We start from the raw sequence: 19957 nt of genomic DNA on the forward strand, positions 1-19957 counted from the left end.
AACACGTTCCGTTCATAATTGTTTATATCGCATGTAATATGTTCATCTACCTGATCATTTAATGATATTTGATTTTTAGATAGAGGTAGCTTTTCTATGCTGTCAAATGAGTTTTGTTTTCCCATCAGCATTGGAGAGAAGGTTTGCTTTAACAGCTAGAAAGAAAAATATCCCAGGCCAAGGGTAAAGCTCAGGGTGGTAGGCCAGTGTGAATTGTCCTTTATTTATGCCTCTAAAAGGAGCAGAGAGAGAATTTCCTGTGACAACCCAATTCGGCTACCTTAAAAGGAAAGAAACGGGCAGAGTTTGCTGAGGTGGGGTAATGCTGGGCTGTGTTTGTTGTGACGGGTGGGAAGGGTATTGGAAACCATGTCTAGAAGGTCAGCACTCAGAATTCTCCGTGTTTAGTTTTAGTTAGGTAACAACTCACCCTCTCACTGGTTAGCTGTCTCTTATGTTGGGGGCTCTTTTTTATGTCAGAGATACTGTCAGATAGTGAGATACATAATATGTGTGTACTAACCATTTGGAGGCACCCCACAAAAGGGACGGCACAGCCTGGATGATGCTTCAGCTTTTCAAATGAGAGCTCCCTTGGTTTCAAAACACAGATGTGGAGGCAGTAAAGTTACCCTAGCGAAAAGGGAAACTGTAGAAACAATATTAAGTTGCAGGGGGCTCCGAAAAAGCTGAACAGCTAGACTAGGGGTTGGGGCAGCATGTGAGGTACCTAGAGTCTCACTCTGTTGTCATCTCTGTCATCATCGTTCCTCTGGTACATTTTGGGCATCTGCTCCATCCTCGTCCTTCTCCCACCACCTTCCTCTGCGTACTCACTGTGCACGTGGCCGTCCAGCACCGTGACCAAAGCCACGGCCTCTGGAGTTAGGCCCACCTGGCTTTGCCTTTCAATTTCACTTTCTTGATACCCTTTGGCTAATTAACTGCTCCAAGTCTGTTTCCCTGTCTTAAAATGGGAATAATTACAGTATTTACTTTACTGACTTTATATGTTAACTACTCTAAGCCAGTTTCTCATCTCTAAAAATGTGATAATAATAGGTAATACCCACCTCATGATTATTTTGAGGATTAAGATAGAAAATGTGTGCAAAGCACTTAGACTAAAGCCTGGCACATAGTGAATGTGTGACAAGTGTTACCTGCTTATTGTTATTATTATTTGAGACAATGCAATCAAGTGGGAGCAGTCATCATTATTATCTGGTCCATTTGGCTGTCCTTTATAATGTCTGTGGTGCACTGTTGTCTTCTGTGTCTCTTAGTTTAAATATTTGACGAAGATAATCTGCGAGTCTCAGTGCATCCTGGTGTGAATGGAACTTTTCATTTCAGTACCTCACGAGGCACCGGGTTTGAGGATTGTCTGCCTTTGGTGGGGTGGAATGCCTCTTAGTCATGGCAAGGAAGGTGGAGATCACAAGACATAAAATACCACCATCCAAGGCTGCCCCATTAGTAGGATCCATGGGTGAGGCAGCCTCCTTTAGGAAACCTTCATTGCTCATAGCATACAAGGAAACCATATACAAAAAGTCAAGGAAAATGCAGGTGTCATTGTTAATGTTTCTTCAGTGCTCTACCACTTCTCACATGTTCTTCTTGTTCATTTTAATCTCCATTTTTTCAAAGGGTGAAATAGAAACTAGTTTAAAGCCATGTATAAAAGAGACTCTATTACCGTCACAAGTCATGTTAGCTATTACAGCAGTTCAAATGATATTTTATTGATATTCAGTATTACTTGTCTGGCATGTTACCTTGATGTCAGTGTATCTTCCCATGCTTCACCTTTGTAACTGCCCTATTGGAAATTTTTTGAATTGGGAGCTTTGAGCTTTCTACAGTATGAGTAATTTCTCAGTTGCTGCACTTTAAAGATGTTGTTGTTGTTGTTAGGTGCCGTCGAGTTGGTTCCGACTCATGGTGACCCTATAGGACAGAGTAGAACTACCCATAGGGTTTCCAAGGAGCGGCTGATGGATTTGAACTGTTGACCTTTTGGTTAGCAGCCAAGCTCTTAACCACTGCACCACCAGGGCTCCACTTTAAAGATGTACACAGTAAAACCTGTGAAAACTGGAACCTGTGTAAGGCGGAAACCTGTCAGAGGAGGAAAACTCAAATATTTTCCACTAAAACAAGCAATAGAAAAGTGGCAAGACAGCACCCTGTCAAAGATGGAGACCCGGAAGAGCAAAGCAGTGTCCCACTGAGTTCTGGCTCTCACAGGTTTCACTGTACTTTTACAAGGATGGTATGGGTGTTTGATTTACCATTCTAAAAAGAGGAAAGGACTTGCATTAGAAAAGAAGTGAAGATTGTTAACTGATGTATTTAGAATGCCAGAATTCAAATCAGAAGCTTAGTACACATTTATTTTTCAGGTTATTGTAAATTAATACTGACATTCATGAATATTTTTTATTTTTATTTTTCAATATTATAGCTGAAGAAATTAAAAAGCTACGGAAACAACTGGAAGAAATCCAAAAAGAAAATGGCCGATACATTGAATTACTGAAAGCAAATGACATATGCTTATATGATGACCCGACAATCCACTGGAAAGGAAATCTTAAAAACTCGAAGGTCCCTGTTGTTATTCCTAGTGATCAGGTTCAAAAAAATATCATTGTTTATTCAAATGGGAGTCAGCCTGGTGGAAACAGCCAGGGAGCAGCTGTTCAGGGGATAACATTTAATGTTGGTCATCATTTACAAAAGCAGACTGCCAATGTGGTGCCCGTACAGAGGACGTGCAATCTTGTGACTCCTGTGTCTATTTCTGGAGTCTACCCTTCTGAAAACAAACCATGGCATCAGACCACAGTTTCTGCATTGGCTGCTAACCAGCCTATTCCTCTTTGTCTTCCTGCTACCATTTCTGCTCAAAATATTCTTGAGCTTTCCACCTCAGAAAGTGAATCCAGTGTGCTTGGTGCCACCAGTGGCTCACTGATTGCTGTTCCAGTTGGGCCTGAACCTCACCAACACCATTCCTTGCACACATCTCTAAACGATCAAAACTCATCTGAAAATAAGAATGGGCAAGAGAGCCCCCAGTTGCTGAAGAAAATGGTCCCTTGTACGTCAGACATCCCCTCCAGCTCCTCAGCAGCTGCCGCTCAAGTGCAGCAAGGCAGCAAGCCCTGGCTGAGCACACAGGACCTGAGAAGTGATCTTCACAACACCCTTATTGTTTCAGTTACCACCACAGTCTGCTCCCAGCCTCCCAGGCTTGCAGGTGGCTCCTCTCCAGTGGGCATTAGCAAGGGTACAGACTCCACAAACGGTACTGCAGTGGTGGCACCATCTGTCCCTGGAGTGGGGAAGACCGCCACTCCTGTGAGCACTCTGTCTGCAAACCCTTTGGACAGTGGCTGGACTCTTTCTTGTTCTTTGCCTTCTTCAAGTGTTAGTACTTCAGATTTGAAAAACATTAATAGCCTTACCCGCATTTCCTCAGCTGGAAACACACAGACAACATGGACTACTTTGCAACTGGCAGGAAACACCATTCAGCCCTTAAGCCAGACACCATCTATCGCTGTGACCCCAGTATTAAATGATTCTGGTCCTAGCCCCACCACAACCAACGACAGTAGACATGTGGCTACAGGCATCAGCTTGAATAATTCCTTTCCAGCAGATGGGCAAGCAGTTGAGCAAGTAGTTGTAACCTTGCCTTCTTGTTCATCTTTACCTATGCAGCCACTAATTGCCCAGCCACAAGTTAAATCTCAACCTCCAAAAAATATCCTTCCATTGAATTCAGCAATGCAGGTGATTCAGATGGCTCAGCCAGTTGGGTCGGCTATTAATGCAGCTCCAGCTAATCAAAATGTGATCATTCTTCAGCCACCCAGCACCACCCCATGCCCCACAGTGATGAGAGCAGAGGTTCCCAGCCAAACCGTAGGTCAGCAGATAGTGATCATACAGACAGCCAGTCAGAACCCTTTGCCACTCCTCTCTGCACCACCTCCTGGTTCTGTTCGACTCCCCATCAATGGAGCCAGTGCTATTATAGGGTCTAATAATTCAGTGCAAAATGCTTCAACCCCACAAACTTTTGGAGGAAAGCACCTTGTCCACATATTACCAAGACCTTCATCTTTATCAACATCTAATTCAGCACAAACTTTTTCTGTTGCCATGTCAAACCAACAGCAGCCTCAAACCATTTCTTTAAATGGACAGCTCTTTGCTTTGCAGCCTGTGATGTCTTCATCAGGAACTACAAATCAAACCCCTATGCAAATTATTCAACCCACCACCAGCGAAGATCCAAATACCAATGTTGCCCTGAATACATTTGGTGCTTTGGCCAGCCTCAATCAAAGCATATCACAGATGGCTGGGCAAAGCTGTGTACAATTGTCTATTAGCCAGCCTGCCAATCCTCAAACTGCTGCAAATAGCCAAACCACCTCAGCTAACTGTGTTTCATCGACAACTACTGTAGCACCTCCAGTGACAACAGATAATTCAGCCACACTACCCGGCACGTACCATCTAGTGACTGCTCCCTCAGTGAACACTGTAGCGTGTTTGCCACCTAATGTGAAGTCAAAAAGGGTGAATAAGAAGCCAGTTGCCAAGAAACACTTAGCAGCTAACAAGTCAGCCTGTCCTCTGAGTGCAGTCAGAGAAGTGGGGAAGCTGGACTGCCCCAGCGGGGAAGGGTCTGCAGAGCCATCCTGTAATGACGTGCTACTGGATAGCTTCCCTGTTGCTTTGCCATCTGTTGCTATGTCCCAGGCAAGTAGTGTAAATGTGTCTGGTTCACATTCTTTGGAAGTTCTAAATTCTGAGCCCGTATCCAAATGTAAGTCAACGAAAGAGTCTAACTCACCCTCCCAAGAATCTGTAACAAGTGAACATAATGCAACAGCCCCAGCAAAATCCAAAGATTCTACCCCTGTTTTGCAACGAGAGACATCTCAGGATAAGCCAGCAACTAGTTTGGCATTATCAGATGCTGCCAAGTCCTGCAGTTCAGCCAATGTGTTGATTCCATCTCCAAATGATCCCCACATTTTGGCTTCTCAGGTTTCTGGTCTGTCATCTACCACAAACACTACAAGCACTGACTGTGTTTCTGAGGTAGAAATCATTGCTGAAACTTGTAGGATTGAGCAGGATTCATCAGATACAACGCAAACCACTGGCCTCTTAAAGGGGCAAGGTTTAACTGCCTTGCTATCTGATCTTGCTAAAGATCCTCAGAAAACATCCCTTTCAGTCCAGGTGGACCATCCTGACTTTTCTGAAAATTCTAAAATAGTAGACTCAAGTGTGGATTTACATCCTAAACAGGAGCTACTATTGCTGAACAGTGATGGTAGAGATCCGCCACAGCATCATTCCTGCATCCCTGATCCGGAGGTTATTAACGGTTCTCTGTTCACCAGTAGGCAGGCTGACTCCCCCATGTCAACCAGCTCTGGCAGTAGTCGGAGTTTCTCAGTGGCATCCATGCTTCCTGAAGCAACCAGAGAGGATATGACCAGCAGTGCAACAACTAATACATGTGACAGCTGTACCTTTGTAGAGCAAACTGATATAGTAGCTCTTGCAGCAAGAGCTATTTTTGACCAGGAGAACCTTGAGAAGGGAAGAGCTGGCATCCAGGCTGATATAAGGGAAGCTACTTCAAAGCCTTCTGAAACATCATCTTTAGAGGGAGATCAGCCTTTCAAATCACAGATACCTAAAGAGAATGGCACAGGACAGGCAGAAGTGGTACCAAATGAATTTAATTCTCAGGATTCAGTTGAAGCACCTGTGGATAGGCCCCTTGAAAAACCAAGTTGCTCTGTGGGAATCAAAACGTCAGATGCCTCTTTACAGGTTTCAGCTTCTCAGTCACCAAGCGTCACCAGTTTAAGTGTGAATAATCTTATCCATCAGAGCAGCATCAGCCATCCTCTGGTCAGCTGTGCGGGTTTATCCCAATCTTCAGAGCAAACAACTGTCTCTGCAGCAGTTAATCTAACTGTTTCATCTAGCTCCTATGGCAGTCAGCCTCCTGGACCGTCTCTGATGACTGAATATGCCCAAGAACAGCTAAATACTATGACCAGTACCATACCAAATTCACAGATTCAAGAGCCGCTCTTAAAGCCAAGTCACGAAAGCCGTAAAGATTCTGCTAAGCGTACTGTCCAAGATGATCTTTTACTTTCTTCTGCTAAACGTCAAAAGCATTGTCAGCCAGCCCCACTCAGGCTTGAAAGTATGTCTTTGATGAGCCGAACTCCAGACAGCATTTCTGATCAAACTCAAGTAATGGTTAGTCAGATCCCTCCCAACTCTTCAAACTCAGTTGTGCCTATTAGCAACCCAACACATGGAGATGGCCTTACACGACTGTTTCCTCCTGGTAACAACTTTGTGGCCCCAGCATTGAGGCAAACGGAAGTTCAGTGCAGTTCTCAGCCTTCAGTTGCTGAGCAGCAGCAAACCCAGGCAAGTCAACACCTACAGGCCCTGCAACAGCATGTTCCAGCTCAAGGAGTATCTCACCTTCATAGTAACCATCTCTACTTAAAGCAGCAGCAGCAACAGCAAGTGGGGCAATTAAGAGAGAGGCATCAGTTGTATCAGCTGCAACATCATGTACCTCATGCAGAGAGCTCTGTCCACTCTCAGCCTCATAGTGTCCACCAACAGAGAACCCTACAACAGGAAGTTCAGATGCAGAAAAAGAGGAATCTTGTTCAGGGCTCTCAGGCCTCTCAGCTTTCCTTACAACCGAAGAACCATGGAACTGACCAATCACGGCCCAAGAGTGGTCAGCCACATCCCCACCATCAACAGATGCAGCAACAGATGCAGCAACACTTTGGAAATTCCCAGCCAGAGAAGAGCTGTGAAAACCCTTCAACAAGCCGGAACCACCATAACCATCCTCAGAACCATCTTAATCAAGACATTATGCACCAGCAGCAGGATGTTGGAAGCAGACAGCAAGGTTCAGGGGTTACTTCTGAACATGTATCTGGACACAATCCCATGCAGAGACTTTTGACATCAAGAGGCTTAGAGCAGCAAATGGTTTCCCAACCAAGTATTGTGACAAGACCTTCCGACATGACTTGTACTCCACACAGGCCAGAGAGAAATAGAGTTTCAAGTTATTCTGCTGAGGCACTCATTGGAAAGACGTCTTCTAATTCAGAGCAGAGAATGGGTTTATCAATTCAGGGTTCTAGAGTTTCAGATCAGCTTGAAATGAGAAATTATCTCGATATTCCCAGAAATAAGAATTTGGCCATTCATAACATGCAGAGTCGTGTGGACCATACTGTTGCCCCAGAAATCCGCCTTTCTGATTGTCAGACATTTAAACCAAGTGGAGCCAGTCAACAGCCCCAGAGTAATTTTGAAGTACAGTCTTCAAGAAATAATGAGATAGGTAACCCTGTATCATCTTTGAGGAGTATGCCGTCCCAGACTTTTCGAATTAGTCAAAACACTGGTCCTCCACCAATCGACCGTCAAAAGAGATTACCTTATCCACCAGTTCAGAGCATCCCAACAGGAAATGCTGTTCCACCAAGGGACAGTGACAATGCATGTCACCAAAGTTTCATGCAGAGTTTACTTGCCCCTCACCTCAGTGATCAGGTCATTGGGAGCCAGAGATCACTCTCAGAACATCAGAGGAATACACAGTGTGGCCCCTCCTCTGCAATTGAGTATAACTGTCCCCCAGCTCATGAAAGTGTCCATATTAGAAGAGAGAGTGAGAGTCAGAATAGGGAAAGTTGTGACATGCCCTTAAACACAATCAACGCCAGGAACAGTACCTTGAATATTCCTTTTTCAAGTTCTTCTTCCTCAGGAGATATTCAAGGTCGAAACACAAGTCCCAATGTTTCTGTACAGAAATCCAATCCCATGAGGATTACTGACAGTCATGGGACAAAGGGCCACATGAACCCCCCAGTCACAACCAACATGCATGGGGTTGCAAGGTCAGCTTTGCCACATCCATCTGTGTCTCATGGAAGTGCTGATCAAGGGCCTCCTGTACGTCAAACCAATTCTTCAGTTCCCCAGCGATCAAGGCATCCCCTGCAAGACAGCAGTGGTTCCAAAATTCGTCAGCCTGAACGGAATCGTTCTGGAAACCAAAGGCATAGTAATGTCTTTGATCCAAGTCTTCCCCATCTTCCTCTGTCGACTAGTGGCAGTATGATTCTTGGACGCCAACAACCTACTACAGAGAAGAGAGGAAGTATTGTTCGTTTTATGCCAGATAGCCCACAAGTACCCAATGATAATTCAGCTCCTGACCAGCATACGCTGTCACAAAATTTTGGTTTTTCTTTTATTCCCGAGGGTGGCATGAATCCACCAATAAATGCTAATACTTCTTTCATTCCACAGGTTACCCAGCCGAGTGCCACTCGAACTCCAGCCCTCATCCCAGTAGATCCTCAAAATACTCTACCTTCCTTCTATCCCCCATACTCTCCTGCTCATCCTCCACTGTCCAATGATATTTCAATCCCCTATTTTTCTAATCAAATGTTCTCAAATCCTAGCACAGAAAAGGTAAACAGTGGAAGTTTAAATAACCGATTTGGATCAATTTTATCCCCTCCCAGACCTGTTGGCTTTGCTCAACCAAGTTTTCCTCTTCTTCCAGATATGCCACCAATGCACATGACCAACTCTCACTTATCCAATTTTAATATGACATCTTTGTTTCCAGAAATAGCTGCAGCTCTTCCTGATGGGTCAGCAATGTCCCCGTTGCTTACGATAGCAAACTCCTCTGCCTCTGACTCCTCCAAGCAGTCCTCAAACAGACCTGCCCACAACATAAGCCATATTTTAGGTCATGATTGCAGTTCAGCTGTTTAAATACTGATAGACTAAATATAAACGTGGTGAGTGAGATTACATATATGTGTGTGCATGCACACATGTACATGAAGAGTGAGACTGTGTTTGTGTATGTCTTTGTGTTTATGTAATCAATTTTCAGTTTCCTTCTGAATGTAGGGAAGCCATGTCAGAGATGATGCAGATACTGGATTGTCCAAAAAAAAAAATCTTTCATTTTAAACTGCATGATATGCTTTTTAAATTTCCAAGCAGATTTACAATTCCAAGTTTGATTTATAATCTTTTATTCCCTAAATATGGATCACCTGGAGGCCGAGGGGAGATCATTTTGGTATATGCTGGATGGTTGGAAGGAACCTAGATTTTGAACGTTATTGTTGATAATTTGTTAGATAGTTGAGTTGCTATCCAAAAATGTAGACAAAGTGACATAACACGGTGGTTCCTAACCAAATGCTGACTAATGCCAGCATCCAGACTAGTTTCTTATACATGGCAGGTGTTGAATTGAGTATTCATGGTTAAAGTCAAGCAGTTAACAAATAAATTTTAAAAACCCATTGCCATTGAGTCGATTCCGACTCATAGTGACCCTATAGGACAGAGTAGAACTGTCCCATAGGGTTTTCAAGACTGTGATCTTTAGGAAGCAGACTGCCACATCTTTCTCCCATGAAGTGGCTGGTGGGTTGCAGCCATCGACCTTTTGGTTAACAGCTAAGAGCTTAACCACTGCACCACCAGGGCTCCTTAACAAATAAATGAATTATATATAATCACCCTTTATTCCCAAGGTTTGTTTTACGTAGAGGCTTCTTGATTATAGAAATTCATAAATTACTTGATTTTTCATGTCTTGTTCTTCAAATATGGGAGCTGTATTATTATTTAATGTACCAAGATTCTTTAAAGCAAAGGTCTTTCTTAGATAATTATCCTTAAAAATGGAAAGCTAAAAAGTATATACATTTTTTTCCATTTTGTACTTGCATTTTGCATAGGCCGTATCAAGAAAAGCATTTATGTTGTGGAGTTTCGCGTATGTTCGGTTAGCAGTTGTTGTGTCAATTGAGTTTTGTTTCAGTATTCTCTGTTCATTCTATTTATTTGATCTTGAATTTTTTTTTTTTTTTTTTTTTTACATTCATTTAATCATTAGGACTGATCAGTAAATACTGTGTTTGGAATCTACCATTTATTTGAGCCTTACTTTGAAAATATTTCTGAGCAGATTCTTAAACTCTGTCAGTATTTTCATTTACTGATATTTATACTTAAAATACAACATCATATATTGCATTATTATCCTTCATAATAGAATTATAAGAAGATTGATTTGTTATTTTTCCTGATGGAAAATGTAAAATGGTGCTTCAAAAAATATAGTCTTTATATAAGTCCATGTATGTTATGTGTGTGTGTGTCTGTGTGTGTACATAGACATAGATTTTAAAGTATAAACCAGTCTTTTAAAAATAGGCTCGCCATCTGAAAATGGGAAATTGAGACTTGAGACTTTCTGAAGTATAGAAAAACTTGATGTAGGAGTTCTAAAAAAGCCCGAAAGAAGTTAATAATAAATTTAAAGTGTATATACATGTATATATATGCGTATATATGTGTATATATACATACACACTCATTTTGCATTTTGAAAAAAGGCAACACTAAGAAGACAACCCTATACTCATGTTCTTAGACCCATTGCTTTTTGTTATATTCTCCCCAAAATGGGATGATGTGGGGCAGAGGAGGGGAGACATGCAAGAAACTACTCTGTCAGCAGAATGAACCCAGGACCAGCATTTTCCCCTCCTATTAAAAACCTCCTTAGGCTTGGTCAGTGGTTAGCTCCTGGGAATACCTCTTCTAAAGACTCATTAAAAGGGTCATCTGCGTCTCTTCAACTGTTTTCAGCAAACTTTCCTATCTGCTTCTGCTGCCCGCTAAAGCAGCCTCCTGGGGGCAAAAAGTAAACAAGAAAAACTTTAGATTTTTTTCCCTTCAGTATGGCCATAGGGAGGGATAGGGGGACTTCATGAGTAAGTCAGGTAAGACAAAGAGAAGCACAAAGATAAGATGGTTTGTTGTGGAAACAGTGAGATTTAGACTAGGTTTTTTAATTCTCTTAACTGAATTTTAAGCTTTAACATTCAAGTTTTTCTTTGTACTTTAAAGGTCCAATCGGCCAGTTTCAAGAAGGGCAGTTTTCGGTGTGTTTGGCTATTCATATTCATTCTCTGTCTCGCTGTCTCACACACACACAAACACAAATATGTGACTGCATAGTGGCTGTTTTGTTCTGAAGCATCGCTAGATATAATTGGGTAACAGGTTATAAGGTAACAGGCTAAGGAGAAGTGCAATCACCTGCTGTTTTAAATTTGAACCCTGCAGTGCGAAGACCTCAAAGCCTGATAACTTCAGATATTTGTTTTGCATTAATTTTTTTTCCTGCTGTTCAGAGATAGCATTTACATTTCTCTGAGGTTTCATTCCAAGAATATAACACTTTGATCCTGAGTCTCTGCACCTAAGTAAGGCTTATCTGACCCTCTAAAGAGAGGTGTGATCCTCTGCAGACAACTGGGTTCCTCCTTCCATGTAGCTCTAATTACCTTGCTTACATATGCGTATGTAAGTAAGAGATCATTTCACACAGGGACTCAGTTCTGAAAGTGTTCAGAGCATAGTACTCTTGTTTTTGTTTAAAAGCATGAGTGTATGAATTTACCAGCAGTATTAAGTATTTGATAAATGGAGCTACATGATTTTTTGTGAGGCAATTTATAATATCCAGTGATATCTGGACTTAATTTAGGCAAAGGGATGGCCGAAAACGGAGTCAATTTTTATTATAGTAAATGTTACCCTTCCTGGCTTGCTAACATATGACTATAGAAAGTAAAACCATTTCCACAAATAATTTTGTAATTTCTGGAAAAACGAAATCATCTGAATTATAAGTGAAAGTCATTGACTAAATAATCTTTTTTTAACATATTTATCACATAGAATCAATTACAGAAGGTGCTTAATCCCTCTGCATATTTAACAGTACTTTCTAATACTTCTAATGAGATGAACATTTTTAGGTTTCTGTCGTGTGTAAAATTTTAATGTCAATCATAGATAAAAGAAATCAAGTTTGATGTCATTTTTTTTTGTTTTTTGATACATATAGGTGACTTTGGGATATCTTATATATGTTTTATACCATTTCAGGAAATTTATTTTTGTTTTTATTGTAAGACTTTTTCAGGTACCAGAGATGGTACCTTCTTTCTAAATAAGGAGTGAGAATTCCACAGTAATCATGCGTTATAAAATTTAACATATCAGAACTGTGAAAAGGGAAGAATGGGGAGGGAGTGTTCTTTTGCAGTGATTTCCAGTCATGTATCATAGTTATGTTGAATTGGAAGGAAGAATTAACTTTTTAAAATCAGCCTTCTTCAAAAACAGAATTATTTAAGCATTTTATAGATAATTTATTTGCCTAGCTCTTGCCTTCTAACTTTAGCCATTTTATAGAGAGGCTAAAACATACTCCAAAAAATGTGAGAAAACATTTTAAATGGAGTGAAGTTTGAAAAAATATGAGAAAGGGTAAAAGCTTATTAAGATGCATCTTCTTAATCTTTCCTTCTTTATTTTTCCTTTGGTACGCAGGTACACAGGCTCTCCTTTTCTTCCTTCTGCTCCATGTCAGATAGGTGGCAGGAAGCCTGGTTGTTTCCTCAGCAGGATGATGATTCCTTTGCCTTGACAGGCTCTTTGGGCCCACCATCTGTGGGACCCGTGTGTAGTAGTGAGCGGATACTCCCCGATCAGTGGTTCCCAATTCCTGGCTTTGCGAACCACTGTGTGTCCTACTCTCTTAAAAGGTAACAAGAATTTCTTGAAACAAAATTGAGTTAAAATATTCCAACATGCCATATAGCTCTTGTTCCTTTATTGGTGGACTTATTTTTCCCTTGGGAGAATGGAGACAGGGCAAAGGCGGTCCCCAAATCAAATGGCTTTGGGTTGAAATCTTAAGGCACCTGAAAGTCGTTGTAGTTCTGTTGTTTATATAAACTCTGCAGTTGTCAGGAGATATTACACCCATGGCTGTGTACATCCAGGGGGCAACAGTTTTAGCCAATGACCAGATGGACTAATGTGACGTTAATCTGTGAGTGATGATTTTATGATGACCCGTTGCCATCAAGTTAATTTTCGACTCATAACAACCCTGTAGGACAGTAAAACTGCCCCATAGGGTTTCCAAGGAGAGGCTGGTGGATTAGAACTGCCAAAGTTTTGGTCAGCAGCCTGAGCTCTGAACAACTGCGACACCAAGGTGCCATACGTATATGCAAATTAAAGGCAGAAGTTAGTTTTTTCTTGAGATGCCCTTTTGGCTGAACGCTACCATTTTTCTTCCCCCAAGTTAGACAGAAAATGGTCCTTTTTTTGACAACCATATTCTCTGCATTCTATACTGTGTAAGCCTAAGCATGTGTGTACGAGAGCCTGTGGGGGACACCAAGCTTAGATTGAGGCAGTCCACTTCGCTAGTAAGCGTTGAGGTCCTTCTTGGACACAGAGCTTCTAGTTCTGCCCACATGCCTCTACCCTGGTACTGCACTTTACCTGAAACTGTGCCTCTGGTCCTTAGACCAGCCATTGGAACATATCGCCCACCCACTTCTCAGTTATAGCCAAGGACCAGCCTGGATGATACATACTGTGTAATCAGACACTGCCTAGAAGACAAGTACAGCTGATGTTTCTCACTGTTGCCTTATCATTTTCTGAGCCATCTTTGATGCTGATCTTGTCAAACACTTAACTAGTTAGTAGCAAAACTCCTTATAAACTCAGAGCTTACGTGTGGTGGTGGTTCAGCATCCTTGTTTCTAGATTTGCACAAACTGTCAACTGTAATTTTTTTGTTTTTGGTGCATGAGCCAACTTGGGTTGAACATATTGGACATAATAGGCAAATTGGTGTTATTTTGGATGACCACATAATCTGTCACTAGTGATTTAGTGAGACATAGAGAATAACTCTTCATTTGTAATTTAACACATTTTTTGAAAAACAGATGATCTTTAATTTTTTTGTTGTACCTTTTATTGTGTGTACAAGTCTACACCATATTATGTCACAGGAACTTAAAGTTTACTCCATCGATATTCCTTCTTCACTTTTCTGCGTCTCTCCTGCCCTCCTGCCCTGGCCCCAAGTCTTAAAACCATCTTTTATCTGTGAGGTCACTGAGGCACTGGACTTGACTATAGTGGTAACCTTTAAGGGGCTTTGAACTCTTGATCTTCCAAGAAGAAAGGGACCAGTGTTACTTAAGATGCTGCAGTTGTGTTACTGTGAAGAAAATATTAGCTTCCGCTTTCATCAGGCTATATATATATTTTACCAAAATGAAAGAATATATATATTTTCATTTTGGTACAATAAGGTGGAAAAATCTGAGGAGAACATAATTACATTCACAAATTATTTATAGATAACACTGGGTGAGAAGCTTACTGTAGGGCAGTCACCAGGAAAAAGCTAATCGTAGTGCTTTCAATAGTTTCATATTTGTCTATTCTCATGCCAGCAGTGTCTGCTGTGCACTGTGTCCTTTTGCTGTAAATCATCTGGTTTATAATTCTAATGGAAACTGATTTGTTTTATAATGAAATTCAGAGCAGATATGTATTATATGATCAGGATTGTCCTACAGTTGTAAATAAGAATAGGTCCTGTTTATTTTGACATCTTTTTACAAATGCATTGTATTAGGGTGTGAATATTCTAAACCATGCTCTTGTTTAAAGTTTTGAAATTTTTATTGTTAAATGTAACATTTTAATGGTTGTAATAATTATTTGTATAGATATGAATATAGTATTTTATTTAAGAAAATAAACTTTGCATTTTTGCATTGTGAATTGTCTTTCCTGACGGTTGTGTGTCCCACTTCAAACTTGGTATTAAAATAATTTATCTTGCATACTTAAGTATTATATTCAAATAATCTTTAAATTTTGACAAAATATCTGAAAATGGTGCCAGAACACTCATATTTCCCCAGAGTGTGTGTTCCTGATCAAATAGTCAACCTCAAATAAATCATAACTGACCAGTAGTATATTATTAGCACAAAGTATATACATTTGTATACTCAGTGTAAAAAGTAAAATTAGAATTTCAGATCTGGAAGAGTATTTAGAGATGATCTAATTTAAACCCGCTGTTAGAAAATTGAATCTAGTGATTTAGAAAAAGAATAGTACATCATGACCAAATGGGGGCTATTTCAGGAATGCAAGTTTGATGTAACATTTTAAAAATCAATTTATTGCATTAACAGAATAAAGAGAAAAACCATATAGTAACTCAATACCTGCAGGAGAAAAAAATGATACAATTTAACATCCATTTATGGTTGAAACTCTATAAACAAAATAAGATGGGAACATTTCTAATCTAATAGAAGTTACTTACAAAAAAACAATCCCTACAGCTAATTTTATACTTAATGATTTTCTCCTGAAATTGGAAGAAAACAAGCATGACCATTATCACTATTCTGTTTGGCACTATATTCAAGTTTCCAGCCAGTGCATATCAAGAAATAAAGGTACCCAATAAAAAATACAAAACATTGCTGGGAGAAATTAAAGTAGACCCACATAAATGCATAGACATGCTATATTCATTGATTGAAAGAGTATCATTAAGATGTCAGTTCTCAAATTGATCTATAGATTCATGCAATTGCAATTTAAATCATTGCAAGGATTTTGGCTGGAAATTGACAACCTGATTCAAAAATTTATATGGAAATGTAAACGTCCTAGAATTGCTTAGATTATCTTGAAGAACGAAGTTGAAGACTTACAGTACTAGATTTCAAACATTACTGTAAAGCTTCAATAATTAAAACTGTGATATTGGCACAGGTACAGATCAATGGAACAGAAAACTTAAAAAATGGATTATACACATATAATCATTTGGCTAGTGACAAAGATGCCAATTGCATTCCAGTGGGTAAAAGATTATCTTTTCAATAGATGGTGCTGCTACAATTGAATATCCATAGGGAGGGGAAAAAACCTAGACCCTCTACCTCACACCATACACAAATATTTAGATGGATCATGGACCTATATATGAAAGATAAAACACTAAATTTTCCAAAACAAGGGTTCTCAAAATATGATCCCCAGAATCCCTGGTGTTCTCTGAAACATTTTAGGAGGTATTTGAGGTCAAATTTATTTTCATGGTAATATCTAAGATGTGACATGCCTATACACTGTGTTGACATTTGCACTGCTGGTGCAGGAGCAATGGTGGGGTCTAACTGCTGGCTGTTAACCATGAAACAAGGCAGTGGCACCACTATTGTAGTCATTGTATTCTTCACTACCCTGAACTCGCAGTTAAAAAATAAATAAAAGTTTCCCTTTAGAATATCCTTGATGAGTCAAGAAAAACTATTTGATTAAATCTTGACTCTTGAGTTCACATCTTTTTAATATTCTTCTAAAACATTAGTATTTAATAGTCTGTGACTACATGGGAAGCAAATACAAAACACTTCTGCCGCATACCAAAGTATGATGGTTGTGAAATGAAATTGCTGCTTTTTTCATGAAATACTATTTTGAGCTGAAAGAATTACTAGAAACTATGGTTATTCAGACTTTGAGTATCTGGCAGATATTTTCTGAAGAATGAGTGAAATGAGCCCATTACTGTATCTACCGGTGTGAGCTTCACAGGTTCCAATACAATTTCTCTGATATCAGTGATATTAATGAATAGAGTTTTAGATACTGTATAATTAAATGTATAAATATTTGGAAAATCTGCATAATTCACTGAGCTAGTATTTTCCAAATGGCCAAGGCATGCTATTCCAAATTTATGCATGGGTCAAAAGATCCATTCAAAGTGCAGGTAGACAGAGGCGTGGCCAAGATGGTGGAGTAGTCAGATGGCTTCCTACGTCCCTCTTACAACAAAGACCTGAAAAAACAAGTGATTTGATTGTATATGAATATGTAGGAGCCCTGAACAAGGCAAAGGTGAGGAATCGGACTGAGTGGTAGGGGGAGAGTGAGATGGTTTGGAAGCAGCAAGTAGTTGCCTGACCTGACCAGCGGGAGCTGCAGCCATTTAGCCCGGAACAACTTGAGGTGCGCAGTGAGGCGGGCATACAGCTCTGCTTGCCCGGGAGGCAGTTTCCACATCGAGAGAGATAACGGCAGCAGAGAGAGATTCTGCTTGGACACTCAGAACCAGTGAAAAGCAGCACCCAAGTGGCTAAATATAAGTACATGCATGTGGCCTTTCGCAGGGATTAAAAAAAAAAACCATTTGGGAAATACCTCTCTCCCATTTACCTCCTCCCTCCCCGCTCTGCACCAGTCCAGCCGGCTTCAGGATTTATGAGTCCCCTGGGCTGGAAGTAGATCCAAAAGGCACCCTGACCCATTCTCCTGGCCTTGGAGGGGGAACAAATTAAAAGGGAAAAAATAACCTACTGGCTCTCCTAAGCCAGGAGCTCAGGGTTGGCATAGCTCCTTTGCCTAGGCACAGGCATAAGGGGTCTGCAGACTTTGAGCGCCTTCCACCCCTGTATAGACTTGTGTGGACCCATCTCAACAGCATAAGCCCTCACTACCACAGTACAACAGGGTAAACACCTGAAGTCTAACTTCAACTGTTTCAGCTGTGAAGTGGCAGGTTTGTGACACTTGACACTACTCTGCCCTTTAAGCAGGCAACTTACCTGTCTGCATCAGGGGCTTGAGGACTGGTGGCTCTACCCACACCACCTACCGACCTGCTACAGGGGTCCCAGAATAAGTGGTGCCCCCCAGTCCGTACAGCCAACAGAGTAGGGTGCTCATAGTCTGGCTGCAAAACTCACCTACCTACTCACTCTAGGGAACAGGGACATGCTTTCCTTTCAGACACTCAGGGGCAGCCATCAGCCCCCTGCTTTGCTCAGCGCGTGACCCCCTACTGCAGCTAGATACCTGTGCCTACCCCAATCACCCATGCCTCTCTTAAGACTGTAGGTGAGAGCCTCCACCACACACTTGATGACCGACTGCCTGGACACCTGAGCTGAATCTATACAGGAAAATTTAACATACTGCTGGGCACACATACTTAGTTACAGACCTAACTACCTGGTGGCAGGAAATTGGAGCTTCAAAGGCACCAATAATCAAACTAGCGCACACGAGCAGCATATTTGGCATATCAAAACAAGAAGCTAGGACAAATATAAAATAAAATTATAATAACTTATTGATGGCTCGGAGACAACAGTCAATATCAAATCACATAAAGAGCCAGTCCATGATGGCCTCAGCAAGCTCCCAAAATAATCAATAAATTTTCTGGAGGAAGAGAATTTCTTGGAATTACCAGAGGCAGAATACAAAAGATTAATATACAAAGTGCAAGGTAGACCAGTGGATTTTAATGTATCTCATCAAAAGTTCACTGACATGGTTTCAAATTCCACACTGCATCTAATCTTCAGGAAACCACTGCTTATCAAGTTTCGGTATAGTGTATCAAAGAAAAATATTCACAATTATCTGAAAAGGCAACTAAAATGCTCCTCCTTTTTTCAACTACATATCTCTATGAGGCTAGGTTTTCTTCATATATTTCAAGCAAAACACATACTGCAACAGACTGAATGCAGAAACAGATCGGAGAACCCAACTGTCTTCTGTTAAGCCAGACATTAAATAAATTTGCAAAAATGTAAAACAATGCCACTCTTCTCATGAATAACTTTGTTTTGAAAAAGTTACTTTTTATAAAATGTTATTTGTCTTATGTAATAAGTTTATTGTTATTTTTAAATGAATTAACTATTTTTAAATTTTCTATTTTTATGTCTAATATGGTAAATATTGATAGACATAACCCATATATACAAAAATTCTTTGGGGTCCTCAATAGTTTTTAAGAGTGTAAAGACGTTTTGAGACCAAAAAGTTTGATAACTAATGTTGTAGAACAAATTATAGTAAATACCCATTTGACCACAATCATAAAAGAAACGTTGTTAGATTGGATTTCATTAAAATTAAGACCTTGTCTTCATCAAGTCATACAGTAGAAAAGATAACATATATCCAGCTTGTAACTAATAAGTCAGTTTTTAAAATGGGCAAAGAACTTGAACAAATGCTTTACACAATTGGCCTAGAAGCCTATGAAGAAGTGGTCAACATCATTAGTTATCAGAGATACACAAATTAAAACCACAATGAGATACTACTACACTCTCACCCAGAAAAGAACTGACACTGCCAAATGTTGTTGCTATGGATTGAATTGTGTCCCCCAAAAATGTGTGTAAATTTGGCTAGGCCATAACTCCCAGTATTGTGTGGTTGTCCTCCATTTTGTGATCTCATGTATTTTTCCTGTGTGTTATAAATTCCAACCTCTATGATATTAATAAGGCAGGATTAGAGGCAGTTATGTTAATGAGGCAGGGCACAATCTACAGGATTAGGTTGTATCCTGAGTCAATCTCTTTTGAGATATAAAAGAGAGAAGCGAGCAGAGAGGAGAGGGACTTCTTTACCACCAAGCCAGGAGAGGAGCTCATCCTTTGGACCTGGGATCCCTGCACTGAGAAGCTCCTAGACCAGGGGAAGATTGATGACAAGGATCTTCCCCCAGAGCTGACAGAGAGAGAAAGACTTCTACTAGAGCTAGCACCCTGAATTTGGATTTATAGCCTCCTAGTCTGTGAGAGAATAAATCTCTGTTTGGTAAAGCCATTCACTTGTAGTACTTCTGTTACAGTAGCACTAGATAACTGAGACAGTTGTCAAATATATGGAGTAACTGGAACTCTCATATGCTGCTGCTGATAGTATAAATTGGCACAACCATTTTGGAAAACTGTTGGCATTATCTTTTAAAACAAAAGATACACCTACCCTATAACTCAGGAATTATATTCCTATGTGATTACTCTGAAAAAATGAATGCATAAGTTCACCAAAAGACATATACAACAAT

At 40.4% G+C, this 19957-nt stretch overlaps 1 protein-coding gene across 4 annotated transcripts in view; it reads left to right on the plus strand.

Moving 5' to 3' along the window:
• The window catches only part of USF3 (upstream transcription factor family member 3), a 71140-nt gene extending 61609 nt beyond the window's left edge, over positions 1-9531 (plus strand). For all 4 annotated transcript variants that reach the window (XM_023728867.1, XM_004373678.2, XM_023728868.1 and 1 more), the window contains one exon: positions 2471-9531. In XM_023728867.1, the coding sequence (XP_023584635.1) occupies positions 2471-8901 (6431 nt within the window). In that variant the 3' untranslated portion in view covers positions 8902-9531. The remainder of the gene's footprint in view (positions 1-2470) is intronic.
• The last annotated feature ends 10426 nt before the right edge of the window (positions 9532-19957 follow it).

Source organism: Trichechus manatus, unplaced genomic scaffold (genome assembly GCF_000243295.1).
Source record: "Trichechus manatus latirostris isolate Lorelei unplaced genomic scaffold, TriManLat1.0 scaffold00026, whole genome shotgun sequence".
NCBI lineage: Eukaryota > Metazoa > Chordata > Mammalia > Sirenia > Trichechidae > Trichechus > Trichechus manatus.